The sequence below is a fragment of the Nicotiana sylvestris genome, chromosome 6 (assembly GCF_000393655.2).
Source record: "Nicotiana sylvestris chromosome 6, ASM39365v2, whole genome shotgun sequence".
NCBI lineage: Eukaryota > Viridiplantae > Streptophyta > Magnoliopsida > Solanales > Solanaceae > Nicotiana > Nicotiana sylvestris.
The window spans coordinates 33,726,895-33,735,634 of record NC_091062.1 but is presented as its reverse complement, the minus strand read 5'-3'; the positions used below and the strand labels follow the sequence as shown (position 1 = coordinate 33,735,634).

Here is an 8,740-nt window from a genome sequence, read left to right as displayed (position 1 = left end):
TCGAACCTTCGGAACGCCCGAAACAATGCTAAATCTAAGAATCACCCCCTAAAACCAATTGGATCAAACTTATGAACTTTAAGTTCTTCAATTCATTTCTAACGTGCCGAAACGTACTTATACTACTCGGATTGACACCAAATTTTGTGGGCAAATCTTAAATGTTATATTGGACCTGTACTAGGATCCGGAACCAACATACGAGCTTGATACCAACGTGATCAATCATTATTTAGTTTCTTTAAATTCTTAGAATTTTAGTTTAACAATTTCTAATAAAAATTCATTACTCGGGCTAGGGACCTCGGAATTCGATTCCGGGCATACACCCAGGTTCCATATTTTCCTACGGACCCTTCGGGACTGTCAAAACACAAATCCGGTTCCATTTGCTAAAAATATTGTCCAAAGTCAAACTTAGCCTTTTAAGAAAATCTTAAGGAGTCAAATGAGTCTATTCCAACCCAAACTCTTCCAAATTCCGAACCAATCATCCCCACATGTCGTAAATTAGTTAAAGTAAGCACGAGAAGTTTTATTTAGGGGGACGGAGTTCTAAAAAGCAAAACGACCAGTCGGATCGTTACATAAGGTGATGAAATACAAATAATATTATATACAATATTTCAAAAATCTAAGCAAAAAGGAACTTTTTCAATGGGTAGAGTTAAAATTCATTGAAAATATATAGATAAGTCAATATACAAAATTTGAAGAAGATTCGAGCTGATTTGGACTGGTTTTGCATCAAAATTTGTAATTAAATCGAGTTAAAAAAATTCTTCTGCTACACATGTATCACGCATGTATCTCACACACATGTATACATGGATATACATGTGATACACCATTGATACAAATATGATACATATGTGGTACACAAATGATATACATATTATTTTTTTCATGTTCAATTTTTACTTCGAATTTTCAATTCAAACCACTTCAAAACTTCACCAAATTATCCCAAAACCGAGATTCAAGCTCCTTAAGATGTACCCAATTTATTCTAATAATACCCACTTAAAAGAAAGCAAAAATTGATATTTTTTTGCTACAAATAGCTAATTGGCTAATATTAGTAACAGTTGGCTAATGTTAGTAATATTTTATGAATTGGTCAATTTTTGTAATGAACTACTTGTAAATGGACATAGCTGGTAGTTTTTCTTTTATTTTTAGTTGGTATACATAGATTATATACTGATTATACAAGGATATATACACATATACATATTTTATTTTCTGACTAGTTTTAGTTTAAGTGATTGAGTGAGTGACTATTTAAATTAATTTATACGCACTCCCTTTTATTTTTAATGTGAAAGTATTCGAAAGTAAATGAAATTTAAAATATTAATTTGGCTTATACAATAAATGATGATGGAAGAAAATATTAAAGTATTATTGCAAGTGATAAACATCTCATCAAAGTTAAATATGAATTACTTTGTAAATTTAAATTCATGAAAATTGTGTAAGCTGTAGAGAAATAGGTAGTGTCAAACATAGTGTGATGTCTTTAAATGGAAAGAGTGTTTTATAAAATTGAATAAGGATGGAGATTTTTTTTTATTGTCTCAATTTTTATGACATATTGTTTAGTTTAAAACGTAAAAATTGCACGGGGCGCTTATTTGGTCACCCCCATTTAACGTATACCTATTTTTTTAAAAACTTTTAACTTGTACCCACTTTTTAAACAACTTCAGCCCCTTTTCTCCTCCTCCTCCTCCTCCTCCTCCTCCTTCTTCTTCTTCTTCTTCTTCTTAGGTGTAACCATCTATATTCTAGCACTAAACAAGGAAAGCTCTATAGTTCACATACTTTGCTACAACATGGTTTTTAGAGGTATAATTCGTTATTTAAGATTCTATTTGCTCTGCAAAATCTTAAGGTCAGTTTTTGGCTCAAATCATATAAAGGATGCCCTTTTTACTAGGAATCTTGTCCTCCGTGTACAATGAGACGAGAATTTCGATTCAGGTATACATGCCAAATTTTTGTTATGTAGTGTATCCATTGTCTTTATAAATATTTTAAAGATTCAAAGTTTTAGGTTGAAACCTCCCTGACTTAATTAAAAACTTTTAGGTTGAAGCTTTCCTTGTTCAGTGCGAGAATGTGCACCTTCATTTAACTGGAAATATCACGTCTAAGTAGGTTTGTTAAAGAAAGTCTGCACTAGAGATGAATATAGAAGCTTACACATTTTCACGTGTGAGACAGGAGCAAATCAGAAAAACTTCAGCTCTAGAGCTGAAGTTCGCCAGTTACAAAACAAAAACTTCAGTTCTAAAGCTGAAGTTCGCCAGTTACAAAACAAAACTTCAGCTCTAGAGCTGAAGTTTGCCAGTTACAAAACAAAAACTTCAGTTCTAGAGCTGAAGTTCGCCAGTTACAAAAGAGCTGAAGTTTGCCAGTTACAAAACAAAACTTCAGCTCTAAAACTGAAGTTCGCCAATTACAAAATAAAAACTTCAGCTCTATAGCTGAAGTTCGCTAGTTACAAAAAAAAAAAATCTTCAGCACACTTGCTACTTCAGTCCCGTATACTAGAATGCTGAAGTTTTGAGTGATTGTCTTTGCTACTTCAGCCCCGTATGCTGAAGCTAAGCGAAAATGTGGGTATGCTTGCAATTTTTTTAGCAAAGCGGGCACAAGTTAAAACGTGGCCCAAAAAGCGAGTATAGATTCAAATGCCCCGTTTAAAACATCGCAAAATGTTTATTTTTTGTTTTTTGTTGAGGAAATTGGAAGTTTTATATATTAATAGCAAGAAGTTGTTTAACATATTACAAACGATAGATAAGTCCCCCTAGGACATTTAAGTTCCCCCATACCGGCTTAACCTATTACAAAATTGTTGGTATTGCTCTATTATTGATGTTATTGTACATAACTTTCAAAAGTTTCTAGAATTCAAATATATAAATAATTAAATTGAAATTTGATGGGATATTTTCCTTAGAAAACTATTTTTTACTATTATTTTAATTATTTTTCTTTTGCTACTAGTTAATACATAAGTCAAATTAATCTTAAGTTTACAATCCAGTCAAATGATATCATATAAAATGTGACATAGAGAGTAATAAAAAGGAGAGCAATCAAATAATAGTGTCTGCAAGAAAAATGAATGTGATGATAATTACATCAAATATTTCGAGTAAAGAATAGTATATTACTAAAAGGATGTAGGCATAGGTCGTCTTGTTGCAGTGCATCTTTGTTCTGCTTCTTTCCTTCCCATGAGATTCATGGAGAAAAGACTGCAATTTTCCAATAATTTTGCTTTAAAGAAGTGTCCAAGACGAGCTTGCACTCGCATTAGTCAGTTGCCTGATGATATTCTGGTACCTCCGCATATTGAGTCGGTGATACTGTGAAAGTAAGTTAATTATAGAAATTATAGAAATAATATATGTTCGTTCGCAGTTATTTTGACCATCCATTTAAATTTTTTGCAAAAGGGAAAATATGGTTTGATATAATGACTGCATTACTAAGGGAACTTTTTCTATGATCTAATTTGTATATCGAAAAAACAAATGGTACAGAATTTTTAGTTATCGCTCATTCTTGAGATACGTCGAACAAATTAATACTAATATGGTGTTTGATCAAATTGTTATATTGTGTAAAGTAACCAAACACTTGAGAGAATGCAGAGTTTTAGAAAAAACCACAGAGCATAACATTAGCACACCCCAGGATGTCTGATTGGTTGGGGAGTGGAGCGGACACTGTAGTTGGCACATCTGAATACCAGTTTAATACTTTTATATAAATATTAATACATATATTACACAGATACAATGCAAATCACATGAAAATTACAGAAGTGAAGATTCCTCATTGCCAAGATTGTACTGCTTTCTACAGCCGAGAACGAATGAAAACCTTTTTTCTATTAGATTTTGCAGGCGTTGAACTCTTGATAGGCTCATCAGAGAACTCAAGGGAATCCAATCCATTTGCACATTTAGCTGACACTCCATTTTGCTGCTTTATGCTATTCATGTCATCCTGAAATTTCTCCATCTTTGCTTGCATCTCCTCCATCATAACAGTAATTTCTTGTTTGTCAAGTCTAGGACGTGAAGGCGATTGATCTTTCGATCCTTCCTTTACGATTTTACTCCCACCTGCAGAAACAATTGAAAATACTGAAATTAATAGGTATATCAACACATAAAGTAACAAATGTTAGATGAAAATCATAAAGAAATATGTGAAAATTCTAGAAGGCAAAGATAACCATCTCGACTCACGATTATTCAGTTCAAGAAAAATATCAAGTAGAGCTCGTTCCAAGGACGAATGAGTCAGCATATACATAGCTGTTTGTAACTGCTGATGGCAGAAATAGCAAGGATCCTGAAGGAGGTTGGAGAACCAAGTATCCCATGAACGGTACACTTATGGGCTAAAACAGCAATAAGCACTCCAATCTTATGACTATCATATCCTAAGCATGGGCGGAGCCACATGGCGGAAAGAGGGTTCAATCCCCTTTGCTGAAATTTCACTGATTTTTTGTGTAGATTTTACAAAATAATGTTAATATTGACATAAAAAAGGATTTTGAATCCCCTTAAATCATAAAAAGTATGGTGGCGTATTTGGTAAGGGGATTCAAATTTGAAGTAGAAGTCGTGTGCTCGAATCTAGCAATGTGCACTTATCTTTCATTTTTCAGGACACGAGTAATAATCTCTATCATCTTTCTCGTAATTTCATTCACAAGGTCCCATAGTCTTTTTTTAATCCCTTTCTTTCTTTTTTAATTACTATAATTAAAACTGTTAATAACTTGTAAATTTAATTAGTATTTTGTTATATTTTGATTAAAGATCTTTATCTGAACATCCCCACAACAGCTTTTTAATACTTATATTTAAAAAAAGAATTATGTTACTTAGTTATCATCATTAATTCGTATTTTGTTTATTATTGTATGATATATTTGCTTTTTCTTCCTTTAAATGCATTTTTCACTCACATTTTCAATTCTAAAAGTTATTCAAAGGAATGCAAGTTTTTTTATCAAATATATTGTTAGTTTAATTTCATTTTGACTCAAATTTTTTTGAGTTATCGAAATTTTTTATTATTCATTCTTCAAATGTTGAACCCCCTTTTCCTAAGAATCCTAGTTCTGCCACTGATCCTAAGTCAGTATAGAATTGCATTCCAAAAGTTTTAGTGAAGATTATGGTCAGACTGAAGGAAGGTTGTGCTGGCTGGAGTATAAAGTAAGATGCTTTCTCAAGATTAACCTTGATTAGAAACCCACCAGCTTCTTGCTTGGAGCAATAGATTATTATTTGCACCTATTGTCCTTCCCACACATCAACCAAACATGGGATTAAGCAGGACAAATTATCACTCTCCTAATGATACCCCCATTCTTAAACGAACCCCCCCTACAAAACAAACTTCAGAAACAATAAGTTCCCCTTTTTCCAAGGACAATTAAGTCTGGAAGAACTAGTTAAGCAAGGCGTAAATACAAACATGAGGGTGTAAACCGGAAAACTTAAATAAGCTAGACTCTATTATAGACTTATAATACAGGATATGGTGGGGACAGTTAATAAGTGGGGAGGTACTTCCGCAACCCATTGTATACACAATCTTACCAACAGAATTAAGTTCTGGTCTGATATTTGGTGTAGAAAGTTGCCCAATATTAACATTCTACAGCAACTGTTTTCAGTTGTCACTCACAAAATGGCCTGGCCCTCATATGTTTATTCACAAGACGACTTCAAGATGGAAGGTTAGTAGTTATCTGAAACTTTTAAGCTAAATAAATTCTATTTTAAATAGCTAATCCTGGAAACTGTTAATAATACAGTAGTAAACTTTTTCAACCATTTTATACTTCGCTCACTCCTAAAACAAAGGTTCCTAGCCTCTCTTCTCTAAATCAACCCATCTGATTGGTTCATGTATTAGCCAGTGATCACCACGGTACAAGATTGCATTACTTTACCATAAAGTTAAGAAGATTTTAGACATTGCGCAGGCAGAAGGGAGAAATCCAACTCCAAGGTTCTCTCCATCACCAAGATTATAGACACTGCACCGACAGTTAAGGTATTCTCTTGAGAATCACAATAACTCCTAAGGCACTACACACCTAGTTTCTCACAGGAATGCCCGCATACTCAACAACATGTTGTATAATAGCCCCCAAGGGTGTAACCTAATGGTCAAGTGGGAGGAGAACCAAGAGGGCTCATGTTCAAATCCAGGCAGAGGCAAAAACATATTAGGTGATTTTATTCCATCCGCTGGTGAGAAGTGGCAGGTATCCTGTGGAAATAGTCTATGTGTGCAAGTTGGCCCCGACACTACGTCATAAAAAGAAAATATTGTATAACAGTAGTATATGATTTTCCCCTCACACACCGCATCATACTGATGCAGTACAAAGCTTAGGAGATGAAATCAATTCCAACCATCTGAAAACCTATTTACATAAAATCCAGCTCAACCTCATCAATATTATCAAAAAGCGAACTGTAATCGACTAATTCCAAAATCAAAATTCAACAGTATATTGAAATCGGACAATTCCTCACTAGTATGGAAACAGTTCGTAAACCCTTTAGAAATAAACCACATAAACATTCCAAATAACAAAAATTCCCTAAAGAATATGGTGGAGTTGTGTGTGTGAAAGAGAAAGATAGAGAGAGATACTGACCAGCGACGGTTCTGAGAGACTCGTCAACGGCAGAGACAATAGCAAATTTCCGGAGCTTGCAGAGAATGTTGCTGATTTTCTCATCTGATTGAGTTCCGTCATACTTAACGGGACCACTGATTTTGGTTACCGCCGACGTTACACTGTACTCACCTTCTGAAGAAGCATATGCATCTTCTGATGGTTTCTGTTGATTTCTCCGGTTGAACAGCTTACCGGCGACTGCTCGGAATTGTTGTAAAATTCCCATTACCTGTTGTCCACAAATTTTTTGGCTCTTATTTCGTCTTCTCTCTACCTAATATACATATGAAAATGACTATTTTTCGTGATTTTATATTTCTATATCTTCATCATATATATGCGTCAGCCTGTTATTTAAAAAAACTATATATGAATACTAAGATTTTATTAAAAAAATTTAATGTACATACTAAAAAATTTAAAAAAAAAAAACCTGTTTCACTCATCTTGATTATTTTATGCCGTCCGATTAATTTTAGTACTAAGTTGTTAAAATGTCAAATAATTAAAAAATTTAAAAGTTTTTTCTTTTTTCTTGACTTTTGTGCCCAATCAAATAAATTTAAATAAATTGAAACGGAGGGAATAAATATTTTTTTAACATAAATATATAGTTTAAGCCAAAACTATTAAATATAAATGAACTCATAGCTTATTCACGGGATACACCCAGGACATTCTGTAAACAAACCACCCCTTATCATCTTAGTAGGGGTGTCAATGGTTCGGTTCGGTCGGTTATTTTATAAAATTTGTACCATATCAATTTTTGGGTTATTCTATTATATATAACCAAAATTAGACTTTTCGAAACCGTCTCAATCATGTCGGTTTCTCTTCGGTATCGGTACGGTTCGGTTAATTATTGGTATTTTTTTAATATCATGTAAAATTCATCAGTAGAAGTAGAATTGCAATAACGTACGTTCTTTTATAGGACTTAGCAAAACTCTCTAGACATTTTTATTGTTTAAAGGGTGATGAATTTAAAAAAAAAATATGGCCATAGTATAGATCCATCAACTATTCTACAACAGCGTAAAAGAAATCAAACAAAGGCAAAGAAAATATTAATCACACGAGTTAAAAGATGTACCAAGTTGGGACTCAAGAATTTTAAGTCTATAGAAGATTAAATATTCAAAAAAATAAATCTAAATTATATGAAAAGAAACATATTCAATACATTATAGTTTGCTACTCATAATTGCTAGAATACTTTGTGTCTTGCTAATAAAGATACTTGAAATAACTTGGTTTAAGTAGAAGTAACATAATAGGTTTTAGGAATTAGTATTTTGAGTTTAATTACTTGTTGACTTGTAATAGTTTTCATAATTCCAAGGCTCAAAGAAAATTTAATGCATTATTATTTTTAAACTTACTAAATAAATATATTTTCTACATGTAAAATTTATTCGGTACAGTTCGGGTTTTTTTTGGTTTATTTTTATAAAATAAAAAACTTACCCTAATTATCGGTGCGGTTATAAATTTATATAAAAACCTACGGTTTCTTAAAAAGAAACCTAAAAATTGGTTCGGTGCGATACGGTTCGGTCGGTTTGGTCGGTTTTCGAATATCCATTGACACCCCTATTCAGTAGCATAGTCTGAAAATATTATTGAGCTACATTATTTTTCTTTAAACCTTTTTAATTACATAAGGAAAGAAAATGAGAGAAAAACAATTAGACTTGAATTCATACTTATCATACGATTAACTTACATTGATACCCCTACATTATAAATTTCGATGGTTATGATTAAACTATTTAGACGGAACAATGAGTGATCCTTTGTTCTAACATGATAATTAGGAACTTTTATTTTCAATTCTCGCTCTTGACTGAGTAAATCAAATGTGGTCAAATAGTGTACCTTAATGGTAAAGTATAATATATTTTTTAAAAGTAAATGTCGTTCATTTAATCTGTTTCTATTTTTTAAAAGTAGAATTACAAGTTTTTAATATTATATTATAGTTCGATAACTTTA

At 32.5% G+C, this 8,740-nt stretch overlaps 1 protein-coding gene across 1 annotated transcript; it reads right to left on the bottom strand.

Annotated features, from left to right (window-relative positions):
* Window positions 1-3,752: 3,752 nt before the first annotated feature.
* On the bottom strand, window positions 3,753-7,043 carry LOC104213851 (uncharacterized). Its single transcript, XM_009763401.2, has 2 exons — window positions 6,719-7,043; window positions 3,753-4,148 (listed from the first exon to the last, which is right to left on the bottom strand). Exons 1-2 carry the CDS (start codon window positions 6,966-6,968, stop codon window positions 3,880-3,882), a joined length of 519 nt encoding a protein of 172 aa, XP_009761703.1. The 5' UTR covers window positions 6,969-7,043; the 3' UTR covers window positions 3,753-3,879.
* Between the last annotated feature and the right edge of the window lie 1,697 nt (window positions 7,044-8,740).